The following is a 17246-nucleotide window of genomic DNA, read 5'->3' as shown; positions in this document are numbered from 1 at the left end:
TTATTCATTCAGCTCTGACACGGGATGCCCATCTCCTCGCGTAATACCGGTCCGCGAGCGCACTTTGGCATTGAGGCTGATGGATGCGGGGGTGACACTTTGTCGGGACGTGACGCAAGGCAGGACGATCATGGCGAGTTTGACTACACATCGGCGGTAATCGGCCGTTTTGGCCAAGTAAATCAACTGCAAATTCAAAAGTGCAAAAAAGTGGCTAGTGGCTACTGATACTAATTTATTAAAAAAATTACCATGCTAATGTCATATTAGTAATACCTACTCTGTACCTATGTGCAAAAAAAACTGCAGATATAAATATTGATATTTTGTTAATAAAAAAACTGTTTGAAGACCATCCTGATGTGTATGTTAAGAATGCCCGGTTTATATTCTGGCAAACACATAAAATCGTCGGAGAAGTACTTCACTTTCGTACCGGTGTTGTCGCATAGCAGAACAGCAACAGCGCCCGGAGAAACAGCTGCATAAACGGCATAGAATTGAATTGCGCCGCAAAGAAACTCGATCCTATGGGCGCCGGGATCAATGCCACCGCATAAAACATTGCCGTCCAGAACAGCACCTTAACCGTTCTATAGCGCTTGCGGAACGTCGGCTGGCCAGCGGCATTCACATCCGTAACTTGCCGACTGTGCACCATAGATTTGGTCCACACCATCAAGAAGATGATGGAATACAGTACAAACACAATAACAATCGGAATGGCTACGCATACCCAGATAACCGATGTGTATACGCTGCTGCCTGGGGTGGGTTGCAGCCCGCACGCGCCCCACGGGCGCATGACCTGAATATGCGCGCCGACGTCGAAAAACATTACCGTCGTGCAGACAAAAGGGATTAAATGGGGCAAGACAATCATGGCAAAGGTCATCGGTGGTTTTGTCCATGTAGCATAAATGTGTGGGAAAAGAACGGCTATGAAGCGGTTAACGCCGATGAGAAGTTGCGCCCAGTTGGCGGCGTAGACGTGGTAGTAGTAAAACAAGATCAGATACCGGCAATAATGCGTCGGTTTAAAGGGTGTACTTTCTCCGAAGTATGCGGATGCGGCCATCATCGGCATCTCCACCGCACAGAGGATGAAATTGATGACCAGGGAATTTAGAATCAGCATGCCGGATCCGCTACGGAGACGAGGTTTGCTCATGATCGCTACGATTAAGAGAAAGTTTAAAATTGCACCGATTATCCCGGCGGTCAGCATGAAGGCAAACCAGATGGTCAAGCTGGTACGGTATTCCGTCCAGATGGTGGAATTTGCAACGTTAGACGTGTTCATAATGGTGCAATATCATTTAGCTGTGCCTCACGGCCTCAGTGCCAGTAATGGAAAAGGTTTCTGTCATAAATGTATCAGCTGTGTCATTAAGCGATACAGCTGGTGAGGCATCCAAACTTCCCGGTTTCAGTACCTATTTCTACTGCCGCTGATAACATTAGTTTGAGTGCCTCGAGATTCTGGCAATATTACGAGCGTTATAGTTTATATTTAATCAAACGTGAGTGATGTCATCCCTTAATTAAAATAACATTGAATTGTTTAGCGAGACAAGTATCAGAGGCTGTCCGTGGAAGGGAAAGAATTTTCTGGATATCATAATGAGTAATCGCACAAAACGAATGGAAAAGCCAGTGCGCGGCAACGTTTTATCGATATAATACATTGGAGTTACGCACAATAATCGAACAAAACGAATGGAAAAGCCAGTGCGCCGCTTTGCAAATCGACCGCCTGAGTGTTTTGTTTCCAGGCTGCTTTGTACCATTATTAAACGTATCTGCTGATGTACTTGTTTCTGTTACCCCTCTCAAATCACCGGAAACTTGGAGAAACCCAATAAAGTAGCTCAGCGCGTTGGCGCCACAGATTGGTACCGTATGTAAGCACTGGGATATCAATTCTGGATGCTCATGTACAAATGCAGTACTTGTCGTGAATCAGTGGAAAACATAATATTATTATTGTAACGATACTTGTATTTACTTAACCTGTTTATTTACTCAGTCACCCAAAGAGATTTCACGTGCTGTTAATTGATTCCACGGACTATAAAAGGACACGCTCGTGATAATGATCGAATTACAGTTTGTTTGTGATCTTCGTTAAAGTAGGCGCATTGATTTGAACTTGTATTAGGAATGTACATGTGACTAGGTAGAAAAAGTGCCCGGCTGGCTTAAAGATTAAGAACACGGGTATTTGTTTTAACATGAAAATTAATATTTACTTTATTGTCACGATGAGACAATTTTCTACAGCACTAACTACATTATAAAAAATTCTAGTTCAAATATTTAACAGCTGCGCTGTCAAAAATATTGGAATTAGTAGTGCCGCTGTCATTTAACACTAGACAGCCCCACACTCTTTCACTTTGATGGGGTGCCGCGTAACCGGTGTTGGTACTATTGTGCTTGTAAACAGACACAAGTACACGAAACTTAAGACCAGAACAAAACACAAGTATTACGTAAAAGAGATACGGTATTATACAACACATTTTCTGTACTGCCTCAGTCATCCGCCCGCCCGGGGTTTCGTTTCATAGTTGCGCATAACTTTTGTTCTGCCGTGTGGTCATATTCTAGAGTATGTAGTCGGCTGACGACAGTAGCAAAAGTACAGTGAAGTGTGTTGCGCGAAATCGAATTTCTCTTCTAAAGCCTAGACATTCCACGTACTAAATTCCACGTACTAAAGCTGAACATACTTTTGCGACGATGATCAAATTGCGGAGCATAGTTCTAAGTCGCGGCAATGTGGATGTGATAGCTTCGGTTTACGTTAGCGAAGTGGAAATAATTTATATGCTTGATACAAATCTACTGCAGTAGATTACTGCAGTACTGCATTGTTGCGAAGGCTGTACAATACTTTTGCACGTTTGTTGCATATTACATTTTTTAATACTTTGTAGATACTCGTACGAAACGAACACAGTTGGTAAAAAATTTTTAAAAGAAATTGTTTCAAACAGCTTCGAAAGACGCACAACAATTCAGAGTGTAACAATACAAAAATTCCGTGCTGAATGACCCCATTGATACAATAGCAGCCCCTAATTATTGTTTAATTAGCTTTCGAAAAGAAGAATATTGCCCCGCGAAGCTCATTCAGAATCCGCAACAAGATCTTTCAGTGAATATTCGGCCAGTTTCCGCACATTCGGCTCGTAGTATCGGTACACCTTGATCGGTCGCGGCACAGGATCGGGTGTGGCACTGATGCGGTTTAGCTTTACCGTTAGACAGATCTTTTTATTTGGCTCCATCTGCAAAATAAAACGTTGTACGCAAATATACCACGTAAAACAAATTTGTGCGCTGTGCACTAAGTACCCTGTGCAAGTATAGCTCGCATTTGTCGACGCACACCGCTTTCTCCACTTCCTTGTCCTTCTCCTCGCTTAGGATACCGGCTTCTTCTTCGTCAAATTTATAACCCGTTAGTGGTTCAATTTCCACCATGACCATGCCACTGACCACGTTCCCTTGTAACTGCAGACCAAGTTTAGTAAACATCAATTTAAAGTTCATAATGGTTCGATTAATGTGCGTATATAAACGGTCAACCTTAAACATTTTCTTAAACCAGTGCTATATAAAATGGTTTGTTATCTTGTTATACAAAAGTACTATGTAAGTAGTTTACGTTTTTTAAGGCTAACGGTGTGGAGCAATACTTTCTTGCATGATATTGGACGAAGCTGACAGCCTGCAGGATTATCAAAATTTTAGAACTTACGTTGGACAGACGTCCAATTGCAGATTGTTGTTATTGTCATCTTCTGATCGTAGCTTGAAGCCGACATCGAAATCGGACTCGGGTGCATCGTTGGGCAGCGGACTCCTCGATGTGGGGGTAGTGGAAGTGACCTTGATCTTTGATGGTCGTTCCCGGTATGAATACTCCAGTTGACACTTAACCGTACCCTCTCCGTCCGCCTTAATCTGTACAGTACCCTGTGTCAAGGGCACCGGGAACGTCTTGGGAACAAGAACTTTGGGGCTAATGGTCTGCTTCCCGCCTTTAACACCCACAACTTCCACGTTCAGGGATTTTGTGGAGGGACCGGCCTTCAGCTCACTCAAAGCGTTAAGAGCAACGATTGTGTCCTGAAAAGTCAACATTCATTCTGTACGGTTTGTAAGACAGTAAAAAAACGTACAGAACTTATAATTGGGCCGTTCATAGTTCATACCATTGTAGACTTGAATCCGCCTTGGCCGTTGCGCTGCGACAGCAGCCAATCAACAATCGGACTGAGATCTCCACTGTAACTACTGTTGCACAGCGCTAACAGCGCATAAGCTGTAGTCTCCACATCTTTTGCCGTGAACTTCTGATCGTGACCTTTGGTACTGCTTTTATCCAGCCAGCAGCGCTGTCCAGCTGCTGGTTCTTTGGCCTGGTCGTTCAGACGCTGTATACATTCTTGAGTTTTGGCACTGCCCATTCGGCTGAAGGCGTAACACGTCAGACCCAGCGTAAAGGGATCTTTTATGTTCGATAAAGCGGACTCCAGGAATGCTCGGGCCTTGTTCATCACGGGTGTGCTGCGTCCGTTCTCAATATATCCCAGCAATACGAAGGCGGTCAGAGCCACGCCCTTTCCTCCAGCTCCGGCCAACGGCCGGTCGATGATGTTGCCGTCTTCTCGGAAAGATCCGTCGCTGTTCTGCTTGGTGTCCAGGAAGGCTAGAGATTTGTCGATCTGGGTCTTGTCAATTCTGATGAACTCGCTGGCCAAGGCCATACCGCGCACCACATAGCCGGTTAACCATGTCGATCCGTTGTGATCTTTCCTTCCAAATGCGCTGAAAAAGGCAAAATTTACTTTGTTGAAAAGCGTGCCTCGTTGAGTGAAATCACTGTTTTTACTCTCTAATCTTAAAGTCTATTAGACTTCAGGTTGTACTTGGAAACACTTTAGACTACCGCGGTCTACTTACTTGTATGATCCATCCTTTAAACGGAAACTCGCCTGTCTAATAAATCCTGCATAACAACAAGCACAATACAAATCTTCCTTATCATGCTTTGTCAGCAAAAAGTACCATAAAATACAAACTCATGTAAAGCAGATATCAATAATTTGGCACTGACCTTTGTACATATTTTCCCTGAGCTTTTTATCGCGATTATTAGCAGTTAGGGCATTTCCTCCTAGTCGCTTGAGATATCTCGCCAGGAACACGTTTGGCATCAAAACAGCCATAGTCTGCTCGCCGCAGCCCATCGGGATTCTAATTAGTCCTTCAAAGTCCCGACTAACATCCGGCATGGACAGGTGCTTCATTGTAGGTGCCCATACATCACCTACAAATACGCATCACGCTTATCACGAAAACTTGCAGCCATTCAGGATTTAATATTTACCGGTTACGGTCAAGGTAATACTCTCCGAACCCGGGACCACATTTTCCGGGAACATTTTCTGCCGGTCTACTGGCAGCTCCAGACTTCCGCGGCCAGTCAGTGTCTTCATGTCCGAGGTCTTCGTAACCAGTGCGCCTGGCTGGATGATATGGATGTGCTTCACCACTTTGTCCACGGTGCCGACGCCCTGTTCAAACACTTCGACGGTGACGGTGACTATTCCTTTCTTGTAAGGACCCAAAGTAATGGGGAAGTACTGAAAAGCGTTGCGCTGTTTCAACGGCAGATCCGTTGCGAGATTGAGGCCGCCGCGACTGGCGTTGACGGTGTAGCGGAAACCCAGAGTGGTGGAACCCGATTTGCTACGAAAGTTGAACAGGGTGACGTTGACCTTGGTGGTCTCATTTTCGATCATGGAGAGCGGCGTTTCCAAATGGATGTACAGTTCTTGATACACCCGCAACTACAAAAACGCGGTGTTAGGCTTTCGTTAACAACGGGCCAACAAGATAGTTTACTTAGCCCTGTATTTGAAATTACTCAGTTCACTTAGAGTTCAAACGAACTGAATTCAAATTCACGGTTGGACTGAATTCAAACATTTTATAATCGTATGGACCTGACTGACGCATGACAGAATAACGATGGCGGAAAAAGGAAACAATGTCTTACGTCTTGTGGTTTCTTGGTCAAGCTGATCGGCTGTTTTGTGCTGGCGGCAAAGGCCGTAACGGCCCACGTCGTGATGGAATCGGGAACAACTTCAGAGTAGGACAGCTTTCCCTTGGCACTAGATAAAGACAGGTTTTGCTTAAATCTGAAGGTGGTTTGAATAGCACTGTTATGGTTATGTCTGCTCTGCTTACTCTGTAAATCCTGTTGTAAACATGAAACTGTCCCGGAAATCGTTTCGTAAAATCCCTGAAGGTTTCTCCACTCGTTTCTCTGGGTTCGCGAAGGCGTATAATAGAAGAGAGGTGTCAAACACAGAAACAACAACGCTCTTAGCCTGCAAAGCATGACACGGTTATGGCATACAAGTACTAAAGTACAGCAAACACATGACAGAAAGCCATCTTTAGTTACTGTACCTGAAATTCGTCCTTTTCCGGTAGAGAAATTTCTTCCAATTTTGCGTCGATACCAAAAAGTTTTGATGAGATCTGTCGAAAGCAGCATAACCGCTTACCAGATTTCCTCAACGAAAAAAGGTAAAGCGTTCTTACGTCGCGCGCAGTGATATCATGCCCCGATGCTAACTGGAGCAGATTCTTGTCAACGGCCAACAGTCCAACCAGTGAATTAGGCGTCGCAGAGATCTCCACCTTCGCTTTGTTGTCCAAACCGGGTACGACGTAGCTCTGACGTGTGTCTTCCGGGCCGACCGTCAGTGTCACCTACGTTCACCCAGTAAATGGATAAAGCGCCACATGAACTCACTTTACAGAAATTATCCCTTCGTTTTTGACAATGAACTATCTGCGGGAAATTCTTGTGGTCGATGGTAAAAGTGAGAACCGATCCCTATCATAAGATTCGTCCCTTAGTTCCTTACATAGTTACTTACATCTTGGACAACCGATCCACGTTCAACAAGGATTTCAACGCTATCCACTCCAATCTCGGTTGCTCCTAGGTAATAAGCGATGATTGTGGCCGAGGGCGCCATACTAGCCGTGACTTTGAAGCTCAAACGGGCGCTCTTCTCGTTCGTCATAGTAATAGTTTGCGAGGCGGCAACACCGTTTCTCGTGAGCACCTACACTCCGCAGATAGAAAGTACAATTATTTTATATACCAATAGTTTTTACCCAGCAATAACGAAGTATCCTTTGTATGCGAGTGGTAAAATCGCTTCATACTAGCTGAAGTAGTAGATACTAGCCGGAGCCGCCTTTTCGTGATAACTATGAATTATACTGGCCATAAAGGCAGTAAAAACGCTAGACGCATATTAAGCACAACTTCAACGATGTGGTGTCATTCTTATTCCTCTTACGTGCTCTCTGTTAAGGAGTACCATCGTACCGAATAATACATGTCCGGGCATTCCTGGTTGCATTCCAGCTGGAACTCCACGGTATCGCCCACCCTGTACGTCTTGGCGCCGAAAACACGGATATTGGCCGCCACCGTGCTGAGTCGTTCCGTCAGCGTCAGCTTTTTCGTTATACCCTCCAACGTCGCACTGATCATCAGTTTGTGTGAGCTGGACTGGGCCCTCATTTGCAGGGTAACGATACCCTGCGCCACATCCACCTCTTTTCCGGTAATGACCACCGGGGTTTCGCGGTCACGGGTATCACCCGATTCTGTCGCGGAGAAAGTGACGGCCGATAAGACGCTGGCGGCTACCGGCGTGCCATCGTGATTCGTCACGCGGACGGTAATAGTGTTCTCCAGCCCGGGCCGGTAGCTGTGGGCGCCGCCCAGGTGGATAGCGACGGGCGTGCAGTAGTATGGAATGCGTTTCTCCGATTTTTCTACTTTATTGGTCAGCTTCTCTTTAGCCGTTGCGTTGAGGATGATGTAGCCGTCGATGCCTTTATCGCAGAACTGTCGTTGCAAGGCCTGATGGTTGAGTTTGTAGTTATATGGTTGGGTCGTGCTTGTGCCTTCCGTATCCTGCAAAGCGCCGAGATATTATTAGTCAAAGCAAGTATTCAGAATCCGCATAAGGTCCATATCATACAGTTTGTTCTCTTGTTATATGGATCAAATACTTATTACCAACAAAACTGGTTCACGAAAGCAGAATGTTAAAAAGGTCCCGTTCATCCATATTTTCTACTTTCAAACGTTTCAGTAAATGCTCGACTGTACCTGAGGCGCCAATGGTTTAGCTCCCATGGAGGGATCAATAATGACGGTTTCGACTGACCCGATAACAGGATTTCCAGTCTGGTCCCTAAAGCCGAACTTGCACTGAACGAACACGAGACAACTGCAAAACGGACACTGATTACGTTGTTGCTTGACAAATGTGTACCTGACTGATACGCTCACGGTGAGCGAGACGTCTTTCGGCGTGACGTAGTCGGGTGTGTTAAAGTACACCGCAAAGCGTGGAAGCCCTAAAAAGCCGGATTCTTTAGAGCGCCAGCAAATGATGTTTTACCATCGCGCTGCTTACGGTAATTAGCCACTTGCAGAACTTTCGTAACGGTTTGACCTTTGGTCACTATTTCCAGTGTCCAGTTGCCATTAACCGGATCAAATGAAAAAGGCTGGAAGGTTCCATTAAAGAAGCCCGGAGCTGCTCGAGAACGCGGTGTTATTTTAGATTTTATTACGTACATAATATACTGTATCTGAATTAATTTTGCAAGGTATAATATCAGCGTTGTATCTATACTATCTCGTTATGCTTTTTCTTACTGTTAGCGTATGCATATCCTATGTCTGCCTTGGTTTCCAGTAGTCCTCCCTGCGGATCCTACAAAAGCGCTAAATTATTGGAATTCGATCCTAAAACTTTGTAATTTTGTAAAAATGCCCGAAATTTATGTAAATAAATCAGATAATTATAAATCTGTACCTTGAGCAGAGCGGTAATGGTTTTGACATTAGATGATAGCCGCAGCTGTTGATCCAAGATTAATACGCGGAACTGCACGGCGTCTGTGGCTCGGTACATGGGTTTGTTAAGTTGAATCAGGATAATGTCATCCGATGGAACTGGTATTAACTGGTGTTCTTTGATGGCTGGTTGGCCCGGAAAATCTTTATAGGCTACGGCAAATTTTAGCGTGACGCTGCCGGTTTGTGGCAAACTTGGAATCTGTACAGAAAGTTCAAAGGTTGCTGACCTTGACCACGGCTTATGTAAATTATGCGCTTATTTACGTATACCTGCAGTCTGTAGTGACCGCACATACTCATAATCTTTGTATAGAATGATATAAGTAGTCACTCGCTAAAGCTTGAACAGGTGCTTATGAGAAAAGAAGACAAAGAAGGGCCGGTAACAGCAGTATGCATCGTTAAATTTGAACTTATGCACTTGTTCAGTTAAACTATAGACCTTTTAACTAATATTTTTTATAGAACAAAGTTATAATATATTTAGTAGTAGTTCTACGTATTACAGTTATAACTTTTTTCTATGGATTGTATAGTCATGGTTGTATAGTAATGATCGTTAATTAATAAAGATTTCTCAACATTCGCAGCATTTATTGTTTAGTGAAATTAAAAATATTGTTAATGCATATTAAAAACACATTTTTTGTTCTAACCACATAATATAGGGACAATGAAGGTATGCATGTAATCTAAATAAAAAAAGACCAATCCACAAATTCGTGTAAATATGTCTCAGTCTTACCCGTAAACGCAGTGTCTGCCGGTCTCCCTTTTCCACCGTTACAGTTTTACTTTGCACCGTAGCACCTGCCGCCTGGATGGTGGCGGTAATGTCGGCATCGTACGCTTTCTGCAGCGACTGCGCAACAATTTCATAATCCGCGTTAGGCCGGATTAAACGATGAGCGTACACAATTGTCGCTCCGTTATCAGTCCCCTCACCCTCATCGTGAGCAGCACATAAGGAAAATATTAAGGAAGATAAAAAAACAACCCGCACAAAGCAATGCATGCTGTCGATTTGGGCTTTCCACTTCTATAGTTTCAAACGTTAATACCGTCTTTGATATTTTTGTTAGCAGAAAAGTAATTTTCCAACTAAATGGCGACTGCAGACGTTTTACAATAAAGTGCTTGCTGTGTTCCGCGCCGGCGATTTGTATCAGTGCACCAAAGGTCATTTGTTTCCGGAAAGACTCAGTGTGAACGCTCACGGATAGCGCGAAATTACCGGTGGAATGGGCGCATTAACTCGGCATTCTGACGATAGTTGCCGGCAGTAAACGTTCAATCGGGGCGCAAGATCATATCGATAGCATATCCTTGATTCATGCTGCGCAAAAGTGTTGTAACACTACAGACTGTACTTCCTAATGATGTGTTATAGCAGTAGCTTGTAGTGTTATAGTGCCTTTGTCAAGTGGCGCTGGCTAGGCGCGCACCGACCATCGACGGCGGAACAAAGCAAACCCAGGATGAAATCCAAATGAGAAGGGCTGAATCATAAGCCCGCCCTGACATCCCTGTACGGTCTAACACTGAGCTCCTGCGAAGTGCAGGTAAATGGCGTGATGCGCCGTAAAGAACAGTGGATACAGGACCGGTACGGTCCCTGTACTATGTCTAATAGACTGTACTACCGGGTGGCTCGGTTCCAGTTCGGTCGGCTCACGTGGTCCGGTATGGGATCTGGTTCAGTCAGGTTTCGTCCGGCTCGGTCCAGGTTTGGTCGGCTCTGACCAGGTTCGGTTTAGGAGTGGTTCTCGGTCGGTTTGGCTCGGGTTCGGTCGGTCTGGTTCGGCTTCACGCGGTCCAGTGCCTAGGTCAACGCACTGTCGCGACAGAATCCAGGGTCGGATGCGGAAATCGGTAGATTCCGCATTTTATCCGTCTGGAGAAAGGTCACCGTCTGGGGAAAATCGCGCAGGGTTTGGGGCACAGGTACGGCCATGACCCTGCAAACACAAAATTACGCTGCTCCGGTGGGGCAATTCCACTGCTCCGCCGGGGGAAAGGTCGCTGTCCCAGGTAAGGCGGGCAGGGTTTGGTGGGGTGAATTTCTCGGCGTGGTAATGGTGGTCGATCCGGCCGTGGGGATCGGGGTTGGCATGGCTGTTGGTGGTGGTGAAGGGTCCGCAGGTTTCCTGCTGGTCCGGGTTGCGTCCACCGTCGGCATCCGTCATCGGTACGGTGTGGCTGTGGGTTTGTCCGTCCATCGCTGCACTTCTGGCTTGGCGACATCTCCATCCCTTTCTGGGAGAGGCAGTTTCCTCCGCGTTCTGCGGGAGTGACGGCACAGCTCCGGCGACTGACGGGAAATCCGGGGGAGCGGGGTGAGCTCCGTACCCGGGGGTGGCACAGGACGCGATCTGGTCCACAGCTCAGAGGTGGCCCGTGAGCGGGGCAAGCCCGCTGTGTAACACACGATCGGCACCACGATCTGCTACCATGTCAAGTGGCGCTGGCTAGGCGCGCACCGACCATCGACGGCGGAACAAAGCAAACCCGGATGAAGGCTTTAATGCCGAAATCTAACACACACCGCGCTTTGCGCGCGAGCCAAAAACCAACTGGTCTCTGTAGGCAGCGCAGCTGCCTTATAGAGCCATCAAAACGCATGCAAATGCCCAGACAGGAAAAAACCCAAAACCAACCAATGAGAGAAGGGCTGAATCATAAGCCCGCCCTGACACCTTGAAATTCAAAATTGTCGTTCCTATTTTTTCTGTTGACGCTTCCATTTTATAATTTTTGATTGTATTAGCTGGCAATGGACCACGGTAAAAATTTCAGTGCATTATATATTATAATACATTTTTGCGGAACAAAACAGGATTTAAAGTCCGAAGAAAACGTGCGGGGTGAATTTTTCAACAAAAATCACTAGTTACAGTTTCCTCTTAGGAATTGATACCAGATACTACTGATTCTGCTTCCTGGACTTTATTGGTCAAATCAATGCGACAATACACAATTCTGAAGAGAAAAAAAACACGCTAAACTATAACAGAATAATTTCGTTCAGCTTATCCAGTCCTTCCATCGTGCCCAGCACTGACGCCGCATTTCCCCGTTGAATTTCTATGGACAAACGCTGCCGCAGAAATTCGTGCGAGCGTACTTCTCCGGTGTGCTGCTGCAGTCTTTTTCCCAGTTCTTTGATGATGGCGATCGCCGACGGTCCCCACGGGCCTAGTGTTTCAAAAGCGATCGGAACGAATAGGTAGCGGCCGGCCAGATAGGAATATAGCCCTGATTTTCTTAACTCTGCCTGCATGGCGGCCGCTCCAGCTGTGGTGGAAGTGGCCTTGACATGCGAAAGCGCAACCGTGTCTACACAGGTCACGTCCCAAGCGAGGCATAATCCGCGTTTCCTGCAAAAGTCGTGCATCCATCAGGGCGGCGTTCACTGGTGTGAGAAGTGCCGCGCGGTTCCAGTTTCGCTGGCACACCGGCGGATACTAAGGCTCTGCAGAAGATACTGTTTAAACCGCCGTGGCGCGGATGTCGACCGGCGGAAAAGGCACATGACAGCCCATGGTGCCCGTAACCGCCAACAGGTTTGTGGCACTTGACGCAGTCGTGGGGTTCGCAGATCGTGGCACCGAGACGGAGGCCGATGCTGATCTTCAGTTCGTCGTCGCCCAGTAGATTACCGATGTGAGCGGACGGCAAAGCGTTCAACCAGATGCCGGCCTCTGGTCTAGACTGGGCAAGCAGGCGCGCTGTGTTGACTTCGTCTCCTTGAAACACCTCCAGGAGGGCCGCAAGAGATACGTTGCATAATGGCAAGTCCCAGGCCTTCTGAGACTTCTGAAATGCAGCTTCCGGGAGTACGGGTTGGCGGGCTTTTAATTTCCATGACTCCGAGGCACCAGTAACGTCAACAGCGGTGCGGTTAGGCAGTAGTGCAGAAAGCAAACCGGATACGGAATGAATCGAAACCAGGAAGGCTGGAAGGGATAATTCTTCCGACCGGCGGATGCCGATTCCACCTCTGCTAACCGGTAATGTTGCTTGACGCCAAGGCGGGTAGACGTTGTGATTGGTCCGTACATTCGACAAATTCTGGAAGCAGGAGCGCATTGCTTCGTCCAGCTGGTATAGTAATGCGGGATATTTCCATGCATTACAGCCCCGCAACATGCAGATAATTTTCGGGGCGCCGAGACAGTTTTTTAGTAGAAACAACGCTTGATGGCTGGGTAGTACTGTTACTGAAGTCGTAATTCTGCTTAAACTGAGTAATGTTTTGCAGTGTATGTCCTGTTTTGCAGTAATTTATTTTCTTGGGTAAATACAGTGAATAAACGAACTAATAAAATGAATAAACGAATAAATAAATGAATAACTGCATAATCGAATAAACGAGCTAATAAACGAACTGCTGTCAGCAGTTCGCTTATTAGCTCGTGTGTCAGGATGAAGTATACATTATTTTGGTATTAATTTATTTAGCCTTACTTGGGCATTTTGAAGCAAGACGTTCAGTGAAATCAAACAAACTGTATTAAAAGAATAGTGTTAGAACTTAGAAGTATTAACATTAGACAGTATTAGAATTAGAACAAACAGTATTAGAAGAATATCCACTGAAAACGAAACAAATTATATCCACTAAAAAGCAAAATAAAGAGTAAGCGTGACGGTCAAATTTAGCGCTGGCCTGCTTCCAGCGATCGAAGTTAACTGCATAGTTTTAAATCCAGCGGAAGTATCTGTACGGCGTACGCAGCTGTAAGATGTTATTAAAGTGTATTCTGCATGAATGCGTACACATCAGGCTTGTTATTGCGATACACTATAATCGTCCTTGGGGTCACAGCATCAGAAAATATGTTTGCGATAAATCGAAAGGTAAAACAGAAATTCTTCCTTGGATCGATCTGTAACAGCCATACTGTATTTGTAAGTCTTTAAAGAGAATTTTATACGATGCACCGATGCAACTATTGCTATGTACCTCGCGAAAGGACACCGCACAGTTCCTGGAGCAGTCGGCAAACAGTACACCGGGTTTGTCCCGAAGATTGAACGCATGCTCCTCGTCAAACTTATAGCCGGATGGATGCAGCGTCCAGCTTCATGCCAATCCTGCCGCTGGCATCACTGTCGTTGTACCTATAGGCTATAGATAACGTGCAGAAGTCTGAGTATACCTACATATATAAATTCTTTATTTGTATATCTATATTATCATAGTTTGGGTACGAATGCAAGCTGTAATATAATAATTTCATACTGTATTATGTTACGGCTTGCATTTGTATTTAAACAAAATTTTCATAAGATTGTATTTTCTTACATTTCTACGTTTTTACATTAAAGCTTATATTTGTATGTACTTAACTTGTACTGTTGTACATGGTAATGCGTACCAAAACGAACTCCTGTTGCCATATTATCTAAGGTTAACTGTGATTTATAACAAGGTGTTCTATAAGGTAAGTATGTCATTGTGGCACTTACGACGCGCACACTTCCATGTCTACAAGACCATTCTCCGGATGGTGTGGATCAACGCGGTTCTCTAGGGGCTGTATACAAGTTTTTTTTTTTTTATAATCGATTATTCATTCACAAAAGCTATCAATTAAACAAATGAAAAACAGAAGCATCACACAGCATCAACAGACAGCAGAAACAGGCGCCCGAATCACTGAGAACATTTGATCTAAATCAGCCAAAGCTGGTGCCGTTCCCAGGACGGATGCGGCGTTTCCACGCTGGATTTCGATGCTGAACCTCTGGCGCAGATACTCAGTTGCACGTATCTCGCCTGTTTCCTGCCATATCATCTTGCCCAGTTCACTGATCAGCTGAGAGGCTTCCGGTCCGAGTGGTCCTACTGTCTCCACGCCCACTGCACGGAACAGGTAGTCCTGGGCGATGTTCTGGTACTTCGCGGTTTTCTTCCGTTCGGCCTGTCCCGCTGCTGCGCCAGCTTGGGTGGATGTTGCTGCAATATGGGAGAGGGCGATCGTGCACACACAAGTCACATCCCATGTCAACATTTTGCCTCGTTCCCATGGCACTAAGGGCTGTATTGTATTTCATACAATACAGACTATACAGACTACAATACAGACTATTTCATACAATACAGTATCTTCACTGTATACAATACAGTGAAGCCCCTTGAGTAGGGCAGTGTGTGGATGCACGGTAACCATTAAGCGCAGTGGTGATGTCGAATTGTTGGTGAGCTCCGTTTTTTTTGTCGTATTGACCAAACCAGATCCCGTGGCAGCATTCGGGTAGTTTGCACAAAGTACGATCATGGATATACGCGTTCATGGCATACATCATGGCACACAGTATACGCGTTCTCCGGTCCACATTCATCTTTAGGTATCGATAACAGTAGCGCTAAATGGCAGAATGGCACTTGTCCGCTATTATAATTTTAGTTTGCTTAACGCAAATTCACGTAGTATCTGTACTGTGCCCGGGGAAGCTATCAGGCTGTAGTTAGGCTGTATAACGTGGCAACACTAGCAAGTCTACGAATTTACCGAAACGAGCTGTTCAGCGCTGCCGTTTGATCACACAATCGCGACGGAATCGGTTAATCGCTTTCCCGGCAGGAATACGTAATATGTGTTTTATCGTCACTTCCTGTGTGTAGGCATCCAGAGAAAAGCGCACCAAGTTTTCCAAAAATAGGCCGATAGGTTTTTAACGGTACTGATTACTGAGACTGAGAGCACCACGTAGACCTTGATTAACTAAAGGTCAATATTTTTGAGCTTTATTCCACGTCGCACAATGATTATGAACCGCTAAATAAAATCGGAATTTCGATTACGCGTAGTATGCCAGCCTCACTAGTCTGGCTCAAATTTTATTGTAAACTCGCAGCTAACTGTTAGTCTGTGTGTTGTTTAAGAGTTATAAGTATTAGGAGTTAGTCATCGGCATCTAGAGCCGCTTCACTTTAGGCCTTCCAGTATCGGTCGCTTCCTCTTTCCAATTTATAGTCAGTCCAGGTTCCATACACGGGCTAGGCTGTTAATCCAGTTCGTCTGCGAACTATAGTAACCATATTATCTGACGCACTCAACAAAATATGCAGCGATAAAAATGGCAATCAGATTATATATGAGAAACCTTTTATCCAAAAGCTGCATTCTAACATCCGCGGGATAGCACAAACTTATTTAAAAAAATTAATTTATCTATCATCTTCCAAATAAACCAAGCCCGACAGATCATATCGAACAGAACAAGTTTCATTGCTCTTCGTTGAAAAAGTAGGGAATAAGGTTGTACAGAAAGCAGTACGCACTGAAATCAGAAATTTGTTTCTTAGTCGTCAAGAGGGGTAACGCACCACATCATCCATCAGTTTCTGGATCTTTAATAAGCGTTGCCCATTAATCAGGGTGGTTACGACCTCCACAGTCCAGTCTCGGTAATTCCGCTTAAAGGGCAATGGCAGGAATGCATTTTCGAAGACAGCAATATCTGAAACACCACTGCCTTGACCCGGCGATTTAAGTACATAGATAAGTAACTTCGTACCGGCGCCGTTTTTGAAAGGGATATCCGTTTTACTCTCCACGATTTCACCATAGGCATCCTAATTCAAACAAATGCGAAATTCACACCGAAACCCTGAAGGAATTATCGTTTCCGGTTAGGTTGGTGCGTGCAGCTTCGGTGCTAGCTACTACCTTTACCTTAAGCGTCGCGGCGACATTTTGGACCCTAGCTGGTACTGGATTCTTGTGATAAAATAACAGTCCGCGAAACATTACACGGTCACCCGCTTTGTATACGACTTTATCCAGTGCAACCATGAGATAATAGTCGTCATCCTTCGTCTGTTCGCCCCCATCTCGCCCGAGTTCACTCTCTTGCTGAGTCTGCGCCGCACAGAGAGCCACGATCGGTAGGAATATAAGCAACAGCTTTACGCGCGCCATATCATGCAGTGCACGAAAAATATATTCTAATTACCGGTAGGGAAAGTGACTCGGGAAAACCTCCAGATTCAAACCTTTGCTCAGTAAAACTTCGCGACTGCGTTTCCTTACTCCTTACACGTCGGCAGCAGATTATATAACAGGGAGAAACTGTCGCCGCAATTTTCGCCTCATGCTCGTCTATCGTCGTTAGCGATATTATCGTACGGCTAAAGGTCTTTTATTTGGCATTTGTACACTTGGTAATTCTATTTTTTCTATTTCTGCTGCTACTTTGTATAGCCACCAAGTTCAAGCAGATGCAATATCACTACAGTCGACTGACATTT

The 17246-nt window shown here is 45.3% G+C and overlaps 3 protein-coding genes across 3 annotated transcripts; all 3 read right to left on the bottom strand.

The window, feature by feature from the left end:
* On the bottom strand, window positions 1-1303 carry LOC129598602 (probable G-protein coupled receptor B0563.6). Its single transcript, XM_055496583.1, has 2 exons — window positions 437-1303; window positions 1-186 (listed from the first exon to the last, which is right to left on the bottom strand). Exons 1-2 carry the CDS (start codon window positions 1301-1303, stop codon window positions 1-3), a joined length of 1053 nt encoding a protein of 350 aa, XP_055352558.1.
* A 2462-nt stretch (window positions 1304-3765) lies between these two features.
* Window positions 3766-10110, bottom strand: LOC129598601 (CD109 antigen-like). The gene is made up of 17 exons (XM_055496582.1): window positions 9732-10110; window positions 8943-9185; window positions 8783-8840; window positions 8538-8660; window positions 8394-8478; window positions 8228-8312; window positions 7433-8029; window positions 6972-7163; window positions 6631-6801; window positions 6496-6567; window positions 6271-6413; window positions 6077-6194; window positions 5405-5867; window positions 5132-5344; window positions 4978-5023; window positions 4227-4842; window positions 3766-4140 (listed from the first exon to the last, which is right to left on the bottom strand). Exons 1-17 carry the CDS (start codon window positions 9999-10001, stop codon window positions 3766-3768), a joined length of 3870 nt encoding a protein of 1289 aa, XP_055352557.1. The 5' UTR covers window positions 10002-10110.
* Window positions 10111-15724: 5614 nt separating this feature from the next.
* Window positions 15725-17029, bottom strand: LOC129598588 (uncharacterized). The gene is made up of 4 exons (XM_055496566.1): window positions 16672-17029; window positions 16514-16571; window positions 16323-16456; window positions 15725-16021 (listed from the first exon to the last, which is right to left on the bottom strand). Exons 1-4 carry the CDS (start codon window positions 16915-16917, stop codon window positions 16001-16003), a joined length of 459 nt encoding a protein of 152 aa, XP_055352541.1. The 5' UTR covers window positions 16918-17029; the 3' UTR covers window positions 15725-16000.
* Window positions 17030-17246: the final 217 nt, after the last annotated feature.

This window comes from Paramacrobiotus metropolitanus, unplaced genomic scaffold (genome assembly GCF_019649055.1).
Source record: "Paramacrobiotus metropolitanus isolate TYO unplaced genomic scaffold, Prichtersi_v1.0 Parri_scaffold0000125, whole genome shotgun sequence".
Lineage (NCBI taxonomy): Eukaryota > Metazoa > Tardigrada > Eutardigrada > Parachela > Macrobiotidae > Paramacrobiotus > Paramacrobiotus metropolitanus.
This window is presented reverse-complemented; position numbering and strand designations above follow the sequence as displayed.

Bases quoted from the DNA above. Each gene is read 5' to 3' on its own strand.
- LOC129598602 (XM_055496583.1), bottom strand. From the start codon at position 1,303: ATGAACACGTCTAACGTTGCAAATTCCACCATCTGGACGGAATACCGT. The intron at 187-436 runs GTACGAAAGTGA...TTGAATTTGCAG, and splicing joins TCTGCTATGCGACAACACCG to TTGATTTACTTGGCCAAAAC.
- LOC129598601 (XM_055496582.1), bottom strand. From the start codon at position 10,001: ATGCATTGCTTTGTGCGGGTTGTTTTTTTATCTTCCTTAATATTTTCC. The intron at 8,661-8,782 runs GTAAGAAAAAGC...GTTCTCGAGCAG, and splicing joins AGGATATGCATACGCTAACA to CTCCGGGCTTCTTTAATGGA. The intron at 5,345-5,404 runs GTAAATATTAAA...GCGTATTTGTAG, and splicing joins TATTACCTTGACCGTAACCG to GTGATGTATGGGCACCTACA.
- LOC129598588 (XM_055496566.1), bottom strand. From the start codon at position 16,917: ATGGCGCGCGTAAAGCTGTTGCTTATATTCCTACCGATCGTGGCTCTC. The intron at 16,572-16,671 runs GTAAAGGTAGTA...TGTTTGAATTAG, and splicing joins ATGTCGCCGCGACGCTTAAG to GATGCCTATGGTGAAATCGT. The intron at 16,022-16,322 runs GTGCGTTACCCC...TGGTTACTATAG, and splicing joins AGAAACTGATGGATGATGTG to TTCGCAGACGAACTGGATTA.